This window comes from Uranotaenia lowii, chromosome 1 (assembly GCF_029784155.1).
Source record: "Uranotaenia lowii strain MFRU-FL chromosome 1, ASM2978415v1, whole genome shotgun sequence".
In the NCBI taxonomy this organism is placed as follows: domain Eukaryota; kingdom Metazoa; phylum Arthropoda; class Insecta; order Diptera; family Culicidae; genus Uranotaenia; species Uranotaenia lowii.
Window position 1 is genome coordinate 80,171,683 of NC_073691.1, and position 21,890 is coordinate 80,193,572.

Genomic DNA, 21,890 nt, shown 5'->3' on the forward strand with positions numbered 1-21,890 from the left:
GCTGATGTTGTTTTTTTTCATTTTGATAGAACGAAAAGAAAACATTTTTTTGAAAAATATATTGAAAAAGGGATGAATACCTGTTTAAAAAAAACCAAATGTACAAGTACTCCTACGAAACTTGCTAAAACGTGAAAAATGTCTACCAATGTTCTTCGAAAAAGATTCACTTGCCGACACGACTCGAACCCGCGGAGATTAGAAAAGAAAAAAAAAGCCAAAACTAGTTCGATGAAAAACCAAAAAGAGTTTAGTCGATTGATTTCCGGAGCCAATCACTCAACGAAACCAAACGAGGAAGAACCGAGGAAATTTGCTGATGATCGAGCAACTAAAAATGGTACAGTAGGTGTTAAAATTGATGGTCAAAAGTCACATCAATCAAACGAACGGATTTCTCGAAATGATGAAGAGTAACTTTGCCATATACTACGGATTTTTTTTTCATAAAATCTGTGAGGTGTTGGCAGGAAGAATCCTGCGAAAAGGCTTTAGACACCAAACGGTACTATCGGCAAACGATTCGTTAAAAGTTCACTAAGGAATTAATATTTCTCCCTTTGCAGAAACCACCCACAGAGGAATACTGTGATATCCGCGTTTTTTCCGAAGATAGTTTCCATTGACTCTCACGAATGGTAGTAGAATTTATGAGAAAATGCCGACCCCAAAACAGCAATTTTTTTATACGCTGCGACGTTAACGAACATCACACGAATAAGTACAAATCGCCCCTTAAAGGTATATCTATAGGCAATCGCGGAAAAAGAGTTATTTAAACATATATACCTGATGAAATAATCGTATAAATGGAATACATAGAATACAAAAGTAGAGACGATATACCTACCCAAGCAAACTTTTACGGCAAAATAATACCATATTTTGCTATCATGCCCTGAATGTAACATTTTGCACTATGCCAAAGTTTGAGTCTTAATTCCCATGTACGAATACCACATTGATGCCAAGTGTAGGTTTCCTCAAATGCTTCATGATACAGTCTAGTTTACACTTCCCGTGGAAATGAACGTTAAAAAAATCTTATTTTGTCAATAACGCAAAAACGCGACATAACGAGTGTGTCTAACATAATAGTGGAATCGATGGGGAATGATTGAAAGATGAAAATGCAATTAGCCTTGTTGTTTGAAACCTTCTAGAACTGTTTTCAATCCGATTCCCCCGGTTTTCACTATCGTCGCCCAAGATGGGCAAAGGGTAGAAGAGTAATAACTCCAAAAGAAAGAAAGCGTCTGATGCCGATGGTGGCAAGCAAACGTCGGACTGTGCCTCTCCGAAACGGAAGCGTCCTGCAAGCAATGCTCGCTTGAGAAGCGATCGCTCATCGCGTGGATCCGAGAGTATGGAATCTGCTAGTGAGATCAGTGCATCTCATTTCACTCCAAGCGTGGCCCATTCCCGTTCCTCAGCGACCAAGCCTAACGAAAACCCAACCGCATCAATCAAACAACCTGAAATCAAAGTGAAACTCCCGCCACTGGTATTGAAGGATGTTTCACTCAACAAACTGGTTAGCTTGCTAGTCACCATCAATGCCCAAGCTGAATACAAACTCACGTCAATTATCATCAAAGTTCTGCTACATGTCAAGGATGAATTTGACCGGGTCACAATGGTTCTGAAGGATTCCAAAATGGAGTTCTTCACCCATGACATCCCCGGCGAAAAACCGTTCAATGTGGTCATCAGGGGTCTTCCAAACATCGACACCGAGGTGATTGCGGCTGAAATCAAGAATCGCTACAAACTGGTTCCCATCGGAGTCTTTCGAATAACACGGAAGAATGAAAGCACCCGAAAACATCCGGATGGTCTCTTTTTTCGATCATCGTCCGGTGGGAACCGTACTGTGGGGCATCGTGATGTCACCCAGTGCCAGCGGTGTTTAAGTTTTGGTCATGGTACCCGAAACTGTTTCATCGCACCTAGATGCAGTATCTGTGCGATCATCGTAAAAAGGGCATCCGGTACGTTATCCTGCCACATTTCCGCTCTACTGTGATAGAGTCCCTCGGTGTGGAACTGCAGTCGTCATCCGGTATCATCCAAGTCGTTATGTACTGCCCCCGTCAGTGTACAGCAACGACTTGGCAGCCCAATTCAAGCGAGACCTGACGGCCATCACTCGCAACAGCTCCCGTTTCGTCTTGGGTGGCGATCTGAACGCTCATAACGAAGCATGGCACAAATACCTGTAACAATGGGTTTTGATGGTCATCGCCACAAAGAATAAAAATCGAGACTTTTGCTTGAATTTAACTTTTGGCACATTTTATTTCTTACCCGCCCGCTCATTTCTTATCACCCGATTTCTCCGGTCATTTTTGTCAGAGTGTGGTCTCGATCAGATTCGACTTACGGGTCTGTCTGCCTCGTGGTTGCCTCCGAAGCACTCGACGGCCTGGCCATGATGCTGCTGGTGTTGTTGTTCTGCTGCTGTCACCGATTAGCCGTTCCGGATGTTGTTGTTGTTCTGCTGCTAGTGCAGCACTTTCCCCATAGCCGGAGGTGTGGCTGGTATCGCACTGATGGAGCGCACGACATTGCCGAGCCGGATGTTGTTGCTGGAGTTGTTGTTGTTCTGCTTGGGCTGTTTGGGCGTTCCATGTCTCTGCTGTGCACTTTTTCCGAGAGAACTGTTGATGTGCTGGCTCTGAAGTCGGCGATGATGGAGTGGCCATCTGTGCCACGATCGCCGCTTCTGTCCTCCGTGGGGATGCGGAGCAAACCTTTCTCCCGATCCGCAGGCCCAAAAGCCTCCGCACTCGACCGAGCACCACACTTTTCTCTTTCAATTTCTTTCCAAAACTGATCTCCCGAAATATTGATGACAGTGCCAGTCTTTGTTTTTTTCGTTTTTCGGGAACTATGGGCTGTCGGGTTTTTTTCAAAAATAAGTTCGATACAGTGGGCCAAATCTGATCGAACAAGTTGGTATATTTTTGATTAGGGTTGGGTTTTTAATTGTATTTTTGCTCAAATCACACCATAATAAAAGTTCTAAAAATCAACTGTAACATACCAGCAGAACCAAAACGGGCGACTGCTGTTCGACCACTGCCAGCACGGACTGTACACGGATGAGCCCACTTTCATCTCTCCGGCGGGAAATTCTTCCACGCTGGACTTCTTCCTAACAAACATCGGCCTATCCAAGCCGGTGACTTACAACGACCTCAGCTCCGATCTCCAACCGGTGGTGGCAGAAGTCGATTCCATCGTAACGCCGGCCCCGAGATCTCAGCGCAAGGACTACCATCATTTGAACTGGTTCACTTCAGCCGTATGGTGGACCGAAACATCGACGAGAACCCACGGCTGAACTCCGAAGAGGATATCGACCTGGCAATCGCGGGACTACAACGAGCCATATCCGTGGCTGACGAGGCTCTAGTACGGCGTGTTCCTGTGAGGGGTAAGTTTGTAGCCATTGATTCCCATGCCCAGTTGCTTATTAAATTGCGGAATTTGCGTAGACGCCAATTTCAGAGGTCCGGTGATCTTAATCTCAAACAACATATGACCGATCTGAATAGGCAGATTGCCTCCAGGATGACTGCACTCCGAAACGAGAGTTTTGAGCGTATCTTGAAAAATCGAGATGATCGCTCCAAGCCTTTTTGGGAAATAGCCAAAGTTCTTAGGTCCCATCCCAAACCTGTCCCTCCTCTTAAAATTGCTGATTCAATTCTTGTCACCCCTCAAGAAAAGGCAAATGCCATAGGCGACCATATTCTTACATCGCATTTGCTTGGCTCTAACGTCCAAAGCCCGCTAGAATCTCAGATTCCAAAATGCGTCCACTTTTTAGATTCATCCCCTTGTGTCGTCCCTCTATCAGACAAAATCTCTGCTGACCAGATTTGCCCAGCGCTGAAGTTTTCCAAAAAATATGAAGGCCTCTGGGTTTGATGGTATCTTTAACCTAATTCTTAAAAAGCTCAGCAAAAAAGTATACCAACTACTTAGTCCTACTATCCTTAATAAATGCCTGGAGCTTCACTACTTCTCGATTAGCTGTAAAATAGCCAAAATAATTCCTATCCGTAAACCTGGAAAAGATCCAACATTGCCTTCAAGCTACAGACCAATATGCCTCCTTTCAGCACTGAGCAAACTTTTTGAGAAGCTTATACTAAAACGGTTGCTTAAGTTTGTGAAGGAACACAAAAATATCCTTTCTGAGCAATTTGGTTTCAGGAAACAGCATTCAACCTCACACCAATTAGTTCGGGTGATAAACAACATCAGAAGGAACAAAAAAATATCTAAGTCTACAGCCATGGCCCTACTAGACGTTGAGAAAGCGTTTGACAATGTTTGGCATGATGGACTTGTTTACAAGCTATGCTCACTAGACTGAGTCAATTTGGGGTCATTTTGGAATTTCTCAAACCCTGGGGTCCAAAAAGCTTCGTCTTGGTCCAAAACTCATCCATGTTTTTGGCAAAATTTTTAAGTAACGTTTACATGAGTAAATTGGAACTTTAAGGTTTGTATGGGAAAATTGAATATTTTGTACTGAAAAAATCAACATCGTTTTGTTTCGTCTGTGGAACCGAGCCAGCTGATGGTTTTTGTGCCAATTTATAAAATTCCTAAAGGAAATTTATAAATTGGCACAAAAACCATCAGCTGGCTCGGTTCCACAGATTAAACAAAAAGGATGTTGATTTTTCAGTACAAAATATTCAATTTCTCCATACAAACCTAAAAGTTCAAATTTACTCATGTAAACATTACTTAAAAATTTTGCAAAAAATCATGGATGGGTTTTGGACCAAAACGAAGCTTTTTGGACCCCAGGGTTTGAGAAACTCAAAAATGACCCCAAATCGACTCAGTCTAATGCTCACTCAATTTCCCTGTATATCTCATCACCCACTTGGGCCCACTACTCTACATCATCTACACCTCTGACATTCTTCCCCTCGGGGACGGCTGCATGTTTTAGCTTTATGCGAATGACACCGCGATTGCCGTTAAGGGAAGAAAGCCCCGTGAAATCACAAACAAACTACAACGAACACCTTTGCAAACTATGCCAAAACATGGAAAATCAAATCAAAATCAATGCCTCCAAGACTCAAGCAATTATGTTTCTCCACAAACAATCCCCATAACTTAAACTTCCATCCAACTGTACGGTAATCATGGACGGTACAAGGGTTCAATGGTCCAATGTAAATCTTTGCGTTTAGCCCAGGAACGGGTCAACCCAGAAGCAACACCCAGTCCCTGGTCTAAGTCACTGGGACTGTTGGGTACTGGCTAAGCGCGTACTTCGGCTGATCCAAGCCACACACACACCAGCTGGTCTAGGCTCGGTCACGCAGGCGGCGGGTCACACGCTGATTCTTCGGACTAGTTGGTTCTTCGTCTTCTTCTCACGGCGGGCACTCCACGGTGTCACTGTTCGGAACGTTTGGACTTGTAAGTTTGTCTTTACCTTTTGCGGAGTACTTGCTGCACACGTCTGCCTTCTATCGCCGCCGGAAACCAAGAGGCTTGATGAATCGTCTTCCCTCACCAAGTAAATAACGCGTCTTAACGCTCGGCTATGCGTTCTATCAGAACGCCTGTATTTTGAGGCGTTGCGTCCTAAGCGTACGCAAGCCATCCACCCCATGTGCGTTTTGATTTTCGCCTACTCTTCGCTCACCACGTGTTTGAATTTGAATACGCCGTTGCGTTGCCTTGAGCTATTTAAATTAAAATCAAAACAAAACAATGTTACGCGTTCGGTAACAACCCCTAAATCAAGTTCAACTGAGCTGAAATTTTACACAGGTCAGTTTTTGTGCCAATCTACAAGACCAGACGAGACCAGAGACCTCGTCTCTAACGGCTTGAGATCCTGGTTCCGCTTGTTTTTGCTCGAAGCCCTCTCTCCTTCGCCCGGTAGTGTGCCGAATCGAGAGCAGCTTATCCTGTACAAGCGCCTTTCACAGCACACTTTCTGGACTTAACGGAACTACTCGGATGATTCCCGGCGAAAACGTCATCCTATACCGACTCGATTGACTCACCTGCCGGTGACGTGGAGTCACTCTACCTGAGAGTATTACGCGGCGTGGATACTTTCCCCTCTACGAGTTCGACTGCGGAAAAGGTATTGTCTTATCCCCACAGCTTCCGTCGTAAGGGCCGCGTTCTACTCGGATACTCCGTGGAGGTATCCTACACTATTTCGCGTCGTCCGTGCATGGTGCTGGTGGTCCACGCATCTCCTTTCTCGTTGTTCAGATTTCTTTGCGTTCTATCTGCTCCTCAGTTGGCCCATCAGATTGTTTCTATAATTTCAATATTTTCAAAATAATCAAAAACGTTACCAAAGCCGATAATTAAACGCTTCAATTACACTAGTTTACAAAATTTAAAAAAAAATCGTGAACTTGATTAACTGACTAACATTTTTAATGTAAAATCGGGCGCTGAATCCGAAAATGAAATTCAAAAAAATCTCAGTAGAACCGTTTTTGAGTTATGCTCCAAATATGAAATTTCGATAAAAATAAAAAAGTTCTTGTACTTAGATTAAAATATCTCGGACGGCATAACAGTAATTTGAAATCCCTCTTTTGCATATTGAAGGTGAATAAGTTATCTATCGATCATCTGAACACTGTTTTTGCGTTCGACCAACAGTATTGTTGATATTAGTGACTTTATGAGAAAAAAAAATTTAAAAAAAACGCATTTTTTTAGAGAAAATTTTGTTTCAACGAAAGTTTTAGACTCGATGGTAGCATTTAAAAAATCTGATTTACTTTTGCACTTGAATATCAATTTAAAACAAAGATTTTAAGTGGTTATTTATCATAATCGGTTGAAAATTGAAGAAGTTATGGCTACTTTACCATAACTGAAATTTTCGGAGTTTTTAATAATTTAACGAACCGCAGTACACTTATTATAGTATAGGAAGAATGGAACAAACATGATAAATCTCACTCGCTCTAAGTCAAAATTATTTATTAGCTCACCAGAAGGCCACATGCCAAATTTCAGGAAGATCAGGATTAGAAACAGAAAAGTTATTGCGGTTCAAAGGCTGCAAATTTTGTCCAATACGCAATGAGTACTTTTTACGCATTGCGTTTTAAACGACAATTTTCGACCAAAATACAATCTTTGAACCGCAATAACTTTTCTGTTTCAAATCCAATCGAGTTACAGTCTTCGGGTGAAATATTTGTCTCAACTTAGGCTTTAAGTAAATCAACCATAAAAAAACAATCAGCTAGTGATGAAAGAAGTTATTGATGAAAAACCAGTATTTTTCGTTCCTTCCGGGCAAAATACCTCAAAATTTTATTTACGTTTAAAACTTAAGCAACCCCTCCCTATGGTCAGATCTTTCTGAAACTTGGCATGTGACCTTCTGGTAAGCTTATAAATAATTTTGACTTAGAGCGAGTGAGATTCATCATGTTCCATTTTTCCTATACTATGATAAGTGTACTGCGGTTCGTTAAATTATTAAAAACTCCAAAAATTTCAGTTATGGTAAAGTAGCCATAACTTCTTCAATTTTCAACCGATGTTGATAAATAACCACTTGAAATGTTTGTTTCAAATTGACATTTAAGCGCAAAAGGAAATCAGATTTTTTAAATGCTACCATCGAGTCTAAAACTTTCATTGAAACAAAATTTTCTCTAAAAAATGCGTTTTTTTTTAATTTTTTTTCTCATAAAGTCACTAATATCAACAATACAGTTGGTCAAACGCAAAAACAGTGTTCAGATGATCGATAGATAACTTATTCACCTTCAATATGCAAAAGAGGGATTTCAAATTACTGTTATGCCATCCGAGATATTTTAATCTAAGTACAAGAACTTTTTTATTTTTTTCGAAATTTCATATTTGGAGCATAACTTAAAAACGGATCTACTGAGATTTTTTTGAATTTCATTTTCGGATTCAGCGCCCGATTTTACATTAGAAATGACCTTCAGTTTACTGAGTTCAAAAATTCTGTAAACTAGTGTTATTAGTCGGGGTTCAAGTGTACTTTGAATTTCCAGGTTATTTGTTTTTTTTTTTTTTCAGGCGAAAGTGGCTCCTGAGACATTTCTCTGGAGCCACCACTTGAAAAAGCAGCCAAAAAAGATACCTAATTCGTTTGGTAGTCTCGCTTGAAAAATCAATCATTTCTTATGCAAAAAAAAATGCGGGCAATCGAATGGTCTACACCGCGTTTGGATCAATTCTTCATTTTACCCGATTTTCCCTATGTTTTTTAAGTGTAATGGTATAATGCCGATTTTACCAATCCACATTACTGTAGGTACTCATTATTGTGAAAATGTCGGCTGAATCGATTTGTGTACCAGTTTTTTGTATTAACAATGACAAGTGGCTTATTTTTCCCCTTTTTCGCTAAAATGAAAAAAATCAAAGAGAAGCAGACAAAGTACTTTCAGCCAAGCTGCTTCATGAATCATCAGTTTTGTTTGGTAGATTTATTTATCCTCAATCTGATGGTGTCACTTGTTTTGTAATAGAATGACTTTTAACGGCTATGTAGCCTCAACTCCCCCTAATTTATTATATTTGTGAATAAACTACGATCTAACAATCGAGCAGTTCACAAATGAAATACAAAAACCAAGTGATTAAGTGTGGAACTTGTCGCCGAATGGTGTGCACGGCTCAGCGATCAGCTTACGAGAACAGGCTCAAACGGCCCGATATCCCCTAAAATCGGATGAAAAGATCAACAAAAACATTGCAACAAATGATAATGGGGTAAAACACAAGTTTGAGTCAAACGATATACATCACTTAGCGATTAGTTGACGAGAAGAGGCTCATTCACCCCGATATCCCCTTAATTCATGCATGTCCTCCGAAAAAAAAATATTGTAACAAACGAGAATGCATCTGAAACAGATGCAAAACCGTTGAATCAGGTGTACACATCATTGTTGAATCGAATGATGAAAACTGCTTAGCAGTCAGGTGACCACGAAGGTTGCATTCCTCACATTTTTCCCTAAATTCATGCAAAATATTGCAATAAAATCATAGCTACAAATGAGAAACCAACAGCAAAGGTTAAAAAAAACATATAAGGTAAATGACTCCGGTCAAAAGGACCTCCGTTATACCGTCATCCCTATCCGATGGTGGGGTTGTTGGTTGGGAAAAGAGGTCGAGCCAAGGACTGACTTCGTTTCGACCCTCCGGGAAATCCACTTCGTTACCGATGTGAATTAGACAAGATCTTGGGAAGAGTTCTTTTAAGTTTCTTTCGAAATGAAAAACCCCAAATCGTTAGTGTATGAATTTTTGTATCTATTTGGTATCAATTGTTTTGTAGTTGATAGGTAGATAATATGGCTTTCGCTTGGATTATTTTTTTTTCTTCTTTTGTATCTCTCAGCAAGCATTTCGATTGCAATTGAACCATCTGCAGCAGTAGCTTGGCTTTGCTCTCTCTATAAATGGCTTTTGCATTTTATTTTACATAAATAAAGAAGTTTGATTTTTTTTTGTTTCGTTTTGCTTCCATCTTTTTTCTCTCGTTTCACCGCCATTCCAAACACTTCTAAAGTACTTTTTGGGCTCGACGTTCTCCACGCGTGTTCGGTAAAATATAGTGTAGGTATATGTATTATTTTGTAAATAGATCTCCGTTTCCGATTTATAAAACCCTTGTTCTTACTATCTGCCTGCTAGTAATAGTATTCGATCGTTTTTGTTTCGCTCTGCGTTGTTTCCTCTCGTTTTCTCCGTTACAAAGTTTTCCTTTTCTCCTAATTTGATTTCGTTGGATGGATATCAATGTATCTCATTTTGGGAGAGGCGCGTTTTTGAGAACTTTTCTCTTTAATTTGAGCGTCGTATTATTTTTTCTTTAACTAGATATAGTTATCCTCACTAAATTGTTCGTCGTAGTAGTTAGTAGTAGTAAAATATAATACTTGAACTAAATCGAAACAAGGTATACTAAGCTTTAATTTCTTGTTGGTATTTCTGTTGAAAGTTTGGTTATTGATACTGCAGATGTTGGCTATTGTTTTGTTCATTTTAAAATATATAAAAAGCATGAAGAAATTGAAGGATTTTGAGTTCCCGATTTACATATAAAGGACTGGTCGAAAAACATTCTTAAGAAAAGGCACATCTTGAAGAAAGAAATCATTATTTTCTAGAAAATAAAATATACACCTTTATTCGTTCAATTTTAACAATCGATCAATAAATATTATGTTTCAAGTTAATGAAATCTTCTTATCAAAATATAACTTTTTGCAAATAATAAAGAAAACACAAATAAAACCTTGCGTTACATCTACTTCTAGAAATGGCATTCCTCAAACATACAGTTTTGTTTGTGTCTTTATCAATAGTTTCGTAAAATTTAGTAACTTTATAATATTGCATCACAATGCCATCATTTGACTTAACACATACACTTATCCAGACAACATTCGATCAAGAACAGAAAAAAATCAATGTCATTCATGTAATACAAAAAAACAAAATCTAATAATTGCTTGATTTGGTAACACTGACGCCTCCTCCTTGGTCTCCTTTCTCTCTCTTTCTTACAGACTGCACAGCTTGGATGGCTCGGTGCTGGTGGGCGTGATCAGATCCAGCGGTCCACGGTTGGAGGGCAGCGAGATGGGGGCGGCAATCGGCGTCAGTCCGGTTCCGCCGTCCATCAGCGAATCGAAGTTGAAGAACCCATTCGAGGGCGTCTGGATGTTGACGCCGGTTTCCTGCTGGATGTTGCGCACATTGATCAGCGGGAACTGGGCCAACGGTTTCACGTTCAGGCTGTCCGGTCGATTAAGCCGGGATCCGATTCCTGCTCCGCCGATAAGGGTGTTGCTGCTCGTTGCTGCGAGGGGCGTATTCAAGCTGCCACTGTCGCTCATCAGGCCACGGGGAAGATTAACGCTGGTCAGCACCGGGGCCAGACTGATCGGGGTGGGCGTGTCCAGACTGTCGCCCAGCACATTGGAGAGGATCAATCTGAGGAGGAGAGAGAAGGAATGGAACGTTAGGTATGTTGTGATTTTGGTTTTTTTTAATGCATATACACGTTAACTGTCTTTTGAATACTTTCAGCAATGAGACGAGAAAAAAATTGATCATTATCTAAAAATTATCATCTCAGTATCAGTGAAATCGTCAGCGTATTTCCCCGGAGATAGCACCGATATACCCTCAACGATGGTTGTAGAATACATGAGAAAGTGACGAGCGCATGCTGCGATACTAACGCACATCACACGCTGTGGGGAAGTACCGACATCAACACTAGAGGTGAGTCCTTATTAGAGTTTTTTTTTTACAAAATAATATCGAAATTTGTAATGAGGGAACCAAACCTAGATTTATAACGAATGATAGATAGGACTAATCACAGGAACATTAGACTGGACATAGTGGGAGGGGTTATAATCAAGGACGTTTATAGAGTTCCCTGGAACACCAAATGGAGTCTCTACAAATATACAATTGAAGCTTACAAACCTTTCTAGGATACGAAAACACAACAAAGCAACTAGAGGAAGATTCTAACAGTTTTACAATCAAAATCATGTACGCTTTCGAAGCCAGCTGTCCACTGGAGGAAAGTGTTTCTAACAGAAAAGTTCTTGTGTGAAATAGGCAACTTGAAAAGTTGAGAAACGTTCGTCGTCAGTATGGTACCATGTCATATTCCCACTCAGTGGAAAAATGTGTACGTTATCTTCATCCCAAAACCAGGGAAACAAGATAAAACTCAATCTAAGGCATTCAGACCAATCAGTCTGATATCCATAATTTTGAAAGGTGGTGTTTACGTCCTAAAATTATTTTTATTGAACTGATTTGTATGAAGACTAACATTTAACTAACTAAATTCTCACTCCATGACTCTCCATGTGCTCGATGTCAAAGTCATGGATTGCCTCGATAAACTTTAGGTTTTTAATGATAGCTTCGATGCATCAATTAATAAATATGACCACATATGCTAGCTTGAGAGGCCTTACAATCAGTGCCACTCCAACGTAGGGATGTCCACAAGGTGAGGTTCTATCACCGTGGCTGTGGTCTTTAATCGTGGACTTAAAACTTTTTTTTTATGAATGGGATTTGAAGTTATTGGCTTTGCAGACAACTTAGTAGATATGGGGTAAATGCAATCTAACGGAATGTAATCTGCAATTAACTACGCACTTTTCTAGTGTAGGGAACCTTCCAAAACTACTGTGATAACATTCACTATGAGACGAAAAATAACATGAAAAATCTCTAACATAGAAAAAAGGGGGTGTTAAACTTCGAACCACAAGTGAAATATATAGGGATTACTAGACTCTAAGCTATCATGGAACAAATAGAGCATGTAATCGTTAAGGCTGCAACAGCTCTATGGGTCTACCTTAGAAAGGAGAATGTGGAATATGGAAATTAGGGCCAAAAATTCCCTACTGGATATTTACAGCTATAACGAGACACCAAATTTCGTATGCCTTCTTAGTATGGTGGAGTATTTTTATTCTGGGGTCCAGGCCACTGCGGTATCCTAGGGAACAGCTAGCTAGGAAAAGATCTCAGGGCCTGTTAATTGGACCTGAAACTTTCTGCGGAGTATCGAGGAGTGCCTTGAATACGGAACTCAAGAACTGGGAAAGCACCACTATTGTCTCCAACTGGAGAACAGCAGAGGAAGCAGCTCAGGCGAAACGATTCATTCCCGATTAGGACAAGATGCTTGTTCAGCAATCAACTATGCTCGAGTTTTTGGTCAACCTGACCAAGAAAGTATTCAAAGACGAAGACATCGAAAGTTTCCGAATGCATGTAACTTACTTTTTGCGTGGTGGTTGGTCGGCATCCTCCGTCGGTTCCTGCTTAACGACGACACTGGTAATTGGCAGCACTAGCTGCTGCAACTGCTGGTGCTGCTGTTGCTGGTGAGCCACCTCCGCTGGTTTCCGTTCCGCGGGACTCCGACGGCCCTGGAAGCGGCAGTGTTCCCGGTGCGAATCGAGCAGAAATTCCAAATCTTCCTTCTCCTGCTGCAGCTGCTTGATCTCGTCCTGCAGCGATTGTTTCTTCCGTTCCAGCTGGTCGGTTTCGTCCACTAGCTCGTTGGTGTGGTCTTCGCGTCGCCGGCGACACCGGGCCGCGGCCATTTTGTTCCGTTCCCGGCGCACCCGACGCTTTTCCTCCTCTTCGGGGCTAAGGTTGCTGGCGTGGGCTGGACGACGACCGCCCATGTTCCGGCGAGATGTTTTGGTCTTGGTGGTGGGGGCGTTCGGAGGGGTCTGGGGGACCATGGCGGCAGTTGAGGTCAGCGCCAATCCAACGCTAATAGGTCTGCTGCTTGCGAAGTGAGTGGACTGGGTAGACCCGAGGCTATCGCAGCGCTCCTGGGAGGTGGTTGACGATTTGGAATCCAGGTCCTCCGAGATGATGGGTGGGGGTGTCACCTGCCAGGAACTGTTGGACGCCGAGCTCATCGACTCGCGGCTCGCTTCCGGATCCTGGCTGTGGTCCTCGAAGTTGAACGGTGGCGGGACAAAACCGGCTTGACAGGGAATGTTACACGACGTATCGCTCGTCAGTTCCATAAAGGTTTGTTCGATATTCTTGAGGGTTGTCGGTGTGAGGGTGGCCGTCGTCTTGGTCGGAACACCACTGTGGATACCATCGAAGGAAGCAAACTGAAAAGAGACAGAGAAAGGAAATTGACAGTTAGTATTTTGATTAAGTTGATGTTTCATGTTTCGGGCGGACGCAATCTGTGATCGACGGATGTATTTCGTCTACCTGATGCATAAAAAGTTCCTTGGCCAGAAAGTTGGCAATCTCACAGGCATCCATTTTGCAATAACTTCTTTGTCGAGCTATCGCCACAGGTACTGGAAAACTATCGAGTCAATCGAAGTTCAATCGTTTTGGTTTTCTCTTATCGTATTGATATGTATATTAATTTGTATTTGCCAGTAACTAGTCCGTTGATTATCATGCGACCTAGACCGACTGTCTGCAGCACAGCACACGGTGGTAAAGGGTAGAAAAAGTTAAATAATAATAATTGATTGGTTACCGGCGGTTCATGTGTGTTTCCGGTTTGCATTAGCCGGTTTCGATCGAATGAAGATGATCTTCGACCTCACACCATTTGCCATTTGTCGCAAAAAGCTTGGGTGTTTTCAGTCATCAATGAAGAATATTTTAGTAACAAATAGTTATGATCGGTATGTTTCGTTCAGTAAATTAGTATGTAGTTACTGTTTAGTACTTTTTGAGTAATCATTATAGCTCGCGTGAGCTTTTATTACGTCTTATGAAAAAAACGTAAACAAACAGTTTTATTACAACAAAATATACAAGATCTAACATAAACTAGTCGCCATTCTCTTCATTTAGAATGTTTGCTGTCTGGACAACATATTCTAGTTGAGAAATACAAATTTTAACACTGTTAAAACATCAACGTGATCAGCGTGAAAATTTCAAATTAAGGTTTTTCACTGCGTAGTTTTTGAACGTTTCCAGTCCATAAATCGACTTATAGGCTCCAACGAGAGACTTTTTAAACCGTTGCTGGGGCTTAGCAATTTGATGAACAACTTGGCCTCAAAAATTGTATTGAAAATTTTCACTTTTCCATGGAAAGTTTCATACAAATTTAAAAGGTATATTTTGCCTTAATAGTTATCCGAAAGTGCTAATTTTTTGCCAGTATTGTTCAATGATTTAATGGATCAAAATTGGGGGTTGGCAACTAAGCTTAAAGAAATGTAGTTGATAAAAACTAGGGTCACCCTACTGATGACCACCCACCCACACCGGGCTCATTAATGCACATCAACAAAAGTAAGAGAGAGAGAGAGAGAGAGAGAGCGCGCGTCAAAAATTCGACATCGCGAAAAAAAGGCGAATCCAATTTTAATCAGACATCATCATCATCTGATCGCCTGTTCAGCTCAGCTTCTCCTAGTTTGGGAAGGATGTATGGCCGTGTTATTTTTAAGCGTGATTCGATACAGAGTGAACTTTCTATGTTTTTGGTGTGTTTTTTTTCTTCTCTTAACATTCTTCATTGTTGCATGAAATCACCACACCAACCACCCTCAACAATTTCGCGAATATTTTTTTGCTCGAATGTTTTTTCCTTCTTTGACATCCCAAGTTTAATGCGGAAAGTGAAAAATTCGGCAGAATTTTGACTACTCATCAAAGCATGTCGTTGCTTATCCGGAGCGAAAATTTTTACACACTCAACTACGTGGGTATTTCACAAAACAGGTGATATCAAAATTTGAACTTTAGTAAAATCCCGTTGATGTTACGTCACTTTTGAGTTTGTCGTGCAAGATCCTCGGACCGAAGTAGAACCGATGACGGCGTTGCTGTCTAGCAATTTACTAACTAGTTGGGTGAGTACTTCTTCCGAGTACTACACGTTCACTGGCTTCTAAAAATTTGTTCTACAGTTGTTGTTGTTTCGTCGTAAAGTTTCGTAAGATTCGTATGGTTTTCGTGCTTTTTGCGGTTGTGATTACGGCAACCCGTTGAAATCGTTGAAACAGTTAATCACGTGATCTAGAAAAATCTGTCAAACTGCATAACACTACGACCGGGCTTAGGGAAATTAATAACGAACCAACACAAAAAGTTCCTATCTTCGATTAGAAAACCGGTAAACGTTAACTACTTGGTGTATAGTTTCGTTCGTTTCGATAACTTAAAAATAAAATCGAGGAAAGATCGCTAGGCTTCTGGGACACTACACTGGTCAAAGCCTTTGACGACGACGCGTGCAGATCTTTCTCGGCGCAGCAGAGAACAGGACGCGCGCGCGGCCTGTTGGATGTCGTTTTCGTAACTGAAATCGTCCCTGTCTCATGGGTGGATAAACGATCGAGAGGAACCCACCCGGAGAGAGCGGAAAATTTGCATCTCGGCAAGGGAAAACTGCTTGCCGGCAGCAACATTTCGCTTTTCCTCGTCTTCTACTTCTGACAACAACCACAAACAACAACCCAAAGATATTTAAAAACAAAAACAACTAAGCCAACTAGGATCGTTCAGCATGGTCCGCGGATGATTTTCGCGAGCTCTGCTGCCTGAGCTATGCCTACTGTACTGTATTCGTGACATACTGGTAGTGCTAAAAATAAAACCATGTGTTGTTTAGGCAGAAACCAAAAAAAAAATAGGGAAAATACAAACAATTTCAAACGTTTCGGTGTAGGTATCGGTGTGTTGCACCATTCCTTTGCGCTCAGTTCAGTATACATACACTAATTTGATGTTTAACGTCAAAATTTGGACCATCTACTTGACAAGTTGATATTTTTGCAATGTCACGGGAAAAGCCGTCCATTCACCAAGACCAAATTTTTAGGGTTCAGGTGTGTGTGATAAACCTCACATCTGAGCAGTAGATGATTTGTCTAAACTATCCATTCATTCATTGAAACGAAACAAGAATCTGTGGGCAAGACAATGTCTTTATTCAAACTTGCATGCAAGTGAGTCCACTGTTCACTATTTTTCTTAATGCGTAAACTTTCAAAATTTTACAAGCGATCATCTCGTGTGGCAAGCAACCTGGACGTCTCGATCTTCTGGTCGATGTCGGGATCGAGGCTTTGTGCCACTGGTAGGATTCTGGACCCTGATCTAGATCTTGAATTTCGATCCTAGGTCCTAATCTTAATTCTGAATCTTGTCCTTGATTCTGATCCTCATTCTTATTTGGGTTGGTGATCCAAGATCCTGACTCTAGACTTTGATGATTATCCTGGATCCTGATCTCGAAATCTGATTGTGATGTAAATACGATCTCAGACCCTAATTCTGCATTTTGATGCTGATACTTGATCTGGATTCTAAACTCAGATCAAGAATCATGATCCTAGAGCCTGATCATGAATCTAGATCAGGATCATTTCGTATCCTGGTCCCTGATTTCTGATGACTCAGATTCTCAATCATAGATCCTGATGCTAGATTCTGGCCCCTGATTTCAATCTTGATTTTTTATCCTGGATCCTAACCGTAATCCTGAATCTGATCCTGGGTCCATTTTGATTTTTTTAAATCTTGATGTTGATCCTCGATCCTGATTCTAAATTATGATCCTGGACCCTGAATTCGGATTCTTAGCATGCTGCCTGATTCGGGACCCTGACCTCAGGTCGTGAATTCTGATTTTGAAACCCTGAATCTGGCTACGAATCTAAATCCTTTTGTTTCATTAATCGAGGGATTAACCAGAGGTTTTCACCATCCCATTTTGAATCTAAACCCTGATTCCATATCATAATGGTGATTCCAGATACTGATACCTTTCCTTATTCTTGATCCCGGATCCTGATCTCGGTTTTGATCTTTATCCGGAACCCTGAAAATGATAGTGGATGCTGATCCTGGATCATGATTTCGAATCCCAGTACTAATTTCTTATCCTAGGTCTTGACCCTGAACCATGTTCCGAATTCAGATCTTGAAACCTTAATAAGAATTCAGATGGTGGATTCTGATCCCGGATTATTTTGTAGGATTTTAATCTGTTGTCATCTGACTGATTCCGGATTCTGATCCGGATACTTATCCTGGAACTCGGATCCTCCTGTTTTCGAATCTTTCGATCTTGAATCCTGATGCTATATCATGATTCCGGATCCTAGTCCTGAATCCTGGACTATCCTTGATCCTGATCACAATTCTGATACCGAAATCAAATCACAAATTCAGGTGCTGGATCCTGATCCTGGATGTGCTGATGTAGAACTCTGGTCCCGTCTTCTAATGCTCATCCCGGATCCTGGGTCCTTATGCCAATATTCCGAACCTTAAAACCTTATCTGTATTCTTACCAGGGAAAGGTTTTCAAACGTTAAAGTACCAAAACATACAATCTTCTGAAAAAGTCAAGCGTTTTCCGTGTTGATGGTCTCAAAAGGATTTTTTTTGACCTCGAAAGGGTTGTTATGTCATTTTTGAAAGGTTTAAAGGCAAGCGGTCCCAACTGACTACCTTACGGTACACATCAGATGAATTTTGAAATCGAAATTTGATTAGTATCATGATGAGTGCCGAATGATATACCAGAACTTCGGATTGTAACCGGTAGTGTGCAGCAGCCGGCCAGGCAGTTAGCAAACCAACAACATTCAGCGTTCGGTGGAATGCATATTCTATCCGAAAACCGAGATATATTTATAGGACACAAGCGAATTTTTGCACATTATTGTTTTTACCCATTTCCGAGTGTGTGTGTGTGGATGTTTGCTTGCCGGTCGCTCCATTTGCACCCTATCAAGTCGGTAAGATTTATCACCTCGCGTGTTTATGTTGACTCTTAGCGTCTTCTTTTTTTTTTTTGGGAGAGGTTTTCGTTTTCTCTCGGTTAGTGAAAAAAAGCGCGCGTGGACGTCGAATGGGTTTTTCGGCTAAATTGATAACCGGTTGATGGTTTACAATGCGAGCGTGGAAATATTTCAAATTTCAAATGTGTTTGGGACTTTCTAACGCACATTTTGCGTTCAGGGAAGTATTTTCCGTTTAATTACTAAAGGAAACCACATAAAATAGTTCAAATCGAAAACTCAACTAAAAGATCTTCGGAATTCATGTCTCAGAATAGATTCTCATCCGTTCCGAGAATTGCTTGTTTGTTTATGTTGTTTGTTCCCGCGACGCCATTGAACTCTCTCTAACTATCTATCCACACAACATTGGACAAGAACGTCTCGATTTGGCATCGTCGTACAATTCTCGGAAGCAAAACGGCCGCGATTTGTTCGCGATAATGGAAAATATAGAATGTAAATAAACAAAGGAGGCGTTCGCAGCAGAACCATTTTCTTTGCAGCAACGCGATTTCCTGCGCCAACTTTGGCGTTTTGACTGCAAATTTGCAACGACTTTGTGGCTGTTGACTGACGCCTTTTTGAGGTTTGACCATAATGATCAAATGGTCAATATGGTCAAATGTTTAAATAAGCCCTTTCGATACCATTATTAGTATTACTAGAAAGATTGTGTGCCAACTGTCGCTTCTGATTTCTCAATGTGCGGACTCTGGTAGGTAATTGAATTAGCTCAGCCAAGAACTTTTTCTATCTGACTCAAGACACGACGCTAGTTTCCTTAAACTATCCTATATACTATGTATATCTGCACTATTCCAATCCATAATAATGGTGACAGCTGTCGAGTGCTTACTTCCTGCTGCTGTTAGGTGGACACCAAAACAGTCATTGTATTGCTGTTTTCAAATCGTTTCAAACCGGAAATGGAGAACGGATTACCGTTTTCACTCTTCGACAACTGTGGATTAAGCATTTTAAAATTATAAAAATATCTTAAAATTTTACTTTGTGTTCTGTGTTAAAACCAACCCCCTGGCAACTTGACGTTTCCCATACAAATCGCGTGTGCCAGTTTTTTCTGGTTCTCTGGTTCTGTCAAATCGAAAATCAAGCGACATAACATGTCGGAAGGACGCATATTGAAATATAATCTCTTTCAATTGACAAATGAAAAAATGATTCGAATCTAAAAATTTTAGCTCAGTTACATGTAAAAACAATCAGTTTTCAAAAGTTTAGTCGATACAAACGACTCACAGACGTAAATCTGTTTGTCATTTATTAGGTCTAAAACTTCTGGACTGATCAAAATAATCCACAGATATACGGCAGTTTTTTGGAACAAGTATCCCTTCCACCGAAACTATTGTGGACAATCGTACATAATAAATGAAAAACAAAACATTATCACAACAATCATCAAGTGATTTTCATAAACTGCGATACATATGAAAATTTTAGAATGGCAAAACTTTCACATTATAGCAGGAAATTTCTTGTTTTATGTAAAAACTGTTCCTATACAATAAATAAATAGGTAGATTAATGAATGTGTATAATAATTTCGGTTGAATCTTTTTTTTCATTCATTCGAAAGTTATGAATTTGCCTGATTCGCACCACATTTGATAATGTGCCCTTTCCATACGCATGGCTCGAAAAGTATGTAAACAAGCGGTACACATGCGACATCTGCGATTTTGAATCAGGCACACGAAACTCGCCAAAACTGTCAAGTTGCCAGGGGGTTGGTTAAAACTTAATACCGTAATGCCAAAACCGACGGTATCAATGTTCACGCTAAGATACGCCAAAAAAAAGATTAAATCCAGCCGGCGGCAGGCATAGGGCAGTTCTGCTGCCAAACAGAGAACAAATCCGCCTACTGTGTTGTGTGCTGATGATTATTTTCGTTGAAATCCAGCACAGCTGCCGGGCCCTCTTATCGCGGCACACACTGCTGCCTGCGCTGATAAGAGTCTAACAACTAGCTAGAGTGCTCTGACGCTTGCAGCAATTCCGCGAATCGCGAAATGATTCAGCTTTTAAATAATTTGTTTTTTTTTTTCAAGACCGATAAGATATAGCGTTTAACGCTCAGACGTTCTTTGAAAAATAAACCGAAACTTACGTATGCCAAAATAAGAATTTCAAAATATTAAATCGTGAGTAATGGCACGGATTTGTGACGGATTGATGACGTCTTTTAAAAGTTTTAGGCAAACGTCAGCAGACATATTTGAAATGATACGCGATATTATTTCTAATGTTTTTGAGGGCCTAGTTATTTGAAAACTTGAAATTTTTATGGAAACAATTTCTTTTTTTCAATCTTACAAGTTGGACAGTATCCTTTATTGGGACACAACAAAAATCGACCAGTGCCGAATTGTAAATAAATAATAAAACATATGTGTTTTATAAATAACTTATAAGGTATCCGTTGTCGTTATAATTTATTTTTTTGATTTTTTAACATTTGTCTCGAGGTAATCTATACCTTTTGCTACAAATCAAGAGTTAACAATATTAAGAATCAACAAAGGAAAACAATGAAAAAACATATCAAAATGACAAGATGGAATGCTTGTCGTTTACACGAACATCCAAAATCATTCCGTTGTCATTGCCATTATATAAAACCAAAATTTATTGAGAACTTAAACAATAATTAAAATCTGTTGTAAAAATAAAAGATTTTATAAAATTGAGATAAAAAATAGAAAAAAATTCAATTAAAAACTTAAAAAAAAAAATTAAAAAAATGAGAATCTATAAAAAACAATTCAGAAAGCTATAAATGGAGATAAAATTAAAACAAAAATAGCAGAATGGAGAAAAAATTAAAAAAATGGAGAGAAAAAATAAAGTAAAATGGAAAAAATACAAAATGGACAAAAATATAAAAAAGGAGAAATGAATGAAGAAAAAACGGGTAAAACAATAGAAAAAATGTAGAAAAAAATTAAAACCAAATTGAGATTTTTTTAATTGAGATAAAAAAAAATGAAAAAATATTGGATAAAACACCCAAAAACATAAAAAAGTTGGAAAAATTTTGAATAAAAAAAAACAGCTGAGAAAGCCATAAAAAATTTGAAAGAAATAAAAAATTGATGAAAATGGGAAAAAATGGAGAAAAATAAAATAAGGACAAATAAAAAATGGAGAAAAATAATAAAAAAATGGAAAAAAATAAAAAATGGAAAAAATTTAAGATAAAAATGAAAAAAAGGAAAAAAATAAATGGAGAAAACAAATTAAAAAATGGAGGAAAAAAAAGAACAAAAATAAAAAAAAACAAAAATAAAAAAAGAAGAAAAAAATGGAGAAAAAAATTAAAAAACTGAGAAAAAAATAAAAAAAAAATTGAGAAAAAAATAGAAATAAATTGAGAAAAAAAATAAAAAAAATTGAGAAAAAAATAAAAAAAAAGAGAAAAAATAAAATGGATAAAACAAATGAAAAAATGGAGAAAAATATGAAAAATAAAAAAAAATGAGAAAAAAATAA

General features: G+C 39.6%; 1 protein-coding gene across 9 annotated transcripts in view; it reads right to left on the reverse strand.

Moving 5' to 3' along the window:
- Positions 1–9,309: 9,309 nt before the first annotated feature.
- Positions 9,310–21,890, reverse strand: part of LOC129738963 (transcription factor kayak) — an 82,959-nt gene continuing 70,378 nt past the window's right edge. For 2 of the 9 annotated variants that reach the window (XM_055730308.1, XM_055730309.1), the window contains exons 2-3: positions 12,853–13,709; positions 9,310–11,019 (exon numbers count right to left, since the gene is read on the reverse strand). In XM_055730308.1, the coding sequence (XP_055586283.1) occupies positions 10,587–11,019; positions 12,853–13,709 (1,290 nt within the window). In that variant the 3' untranslated portion in view covers positions 9,310–10,586. Of the gene's footprint in view, positions 11,020–12,852; positions 13,710–13,815; positions 14,033–15,120; positions 15,139–15,272; positions 15,888–21,890 lie in introns of those variants that run through there. The other 7 variants (XM_055730317.1, XM_055730315.1, XM_055730312.1 and 4 more) reach the window with 7 other exon arrangements.